The 396-nt window shown below is 43.2% G+C and overlaps 1 protein-coding gene across 1 annotated transcript in view; it reads right to left on the reverse strand.

The window, feature by feature from the left end:
• The window catches only part of LOC119592867 (sialin-like), a gene marked incomplete at both ends in the record, with an annotated part of 4,232 nt that overhangs the window by 233 nt on the left and 3,603 nt on the right, over positions 1-396 (reverse strand). The window contains 1 exon segment of the mRNA XM_037941761.1: positions 145-361. Coding sequence (XP_037797689.1) covers positions 145-361 — 217 coding nt within the window.

Here is a 396-nt window from a genome sequence, read left to right on the forward strand (position 1 = left end):
CAAAATTCTTAACTCGTTTAGCTTTAGCAGAAACAGCAAACTTATCGATAACATATTTATTTTTTTACCTTTTTCCTCTTAGCAGATGAAATTACATTTCTCTTATTAACCATTTTACCGGTTTTACCAAAAAGTGATGATCACCTCTGTTATGGTAAACCCTAGGATGTTCTTCATGTATGTGGGCAGCTTGGCGAGGAACACTGTGAGGCCCCAGGTGTTGCCGGCGCTGGCTACGATGATCGCCCACACAGGCATACTTCTCAGGATGCTTTTCAGGGGAAGCTTCACTGATCGGCTGGTGTTCGTGCCAGACCTCTGTAGCGTTTCCTCGATGTACTTCAACTCTTCTGGCGTGATCCTGCTCAGGGAGAATTAACCAATTTGATAGATATA

Source organism: Penaeus monodon, chromosome 31, assembly GCF_015228065.2.
Source record: "Penaeus monodon isolate SGIC_2016 chromosome 31, NSTDA_Pmon_1, whole genome shotgun sequence".
Taxonomy (NCBI): domain Eukaryota; kingdom Metazoa; phylum Arthropoda; class Malacostraca; order Decapoda; family Penaeidae; genus Penaeus; species Penaeus monodon.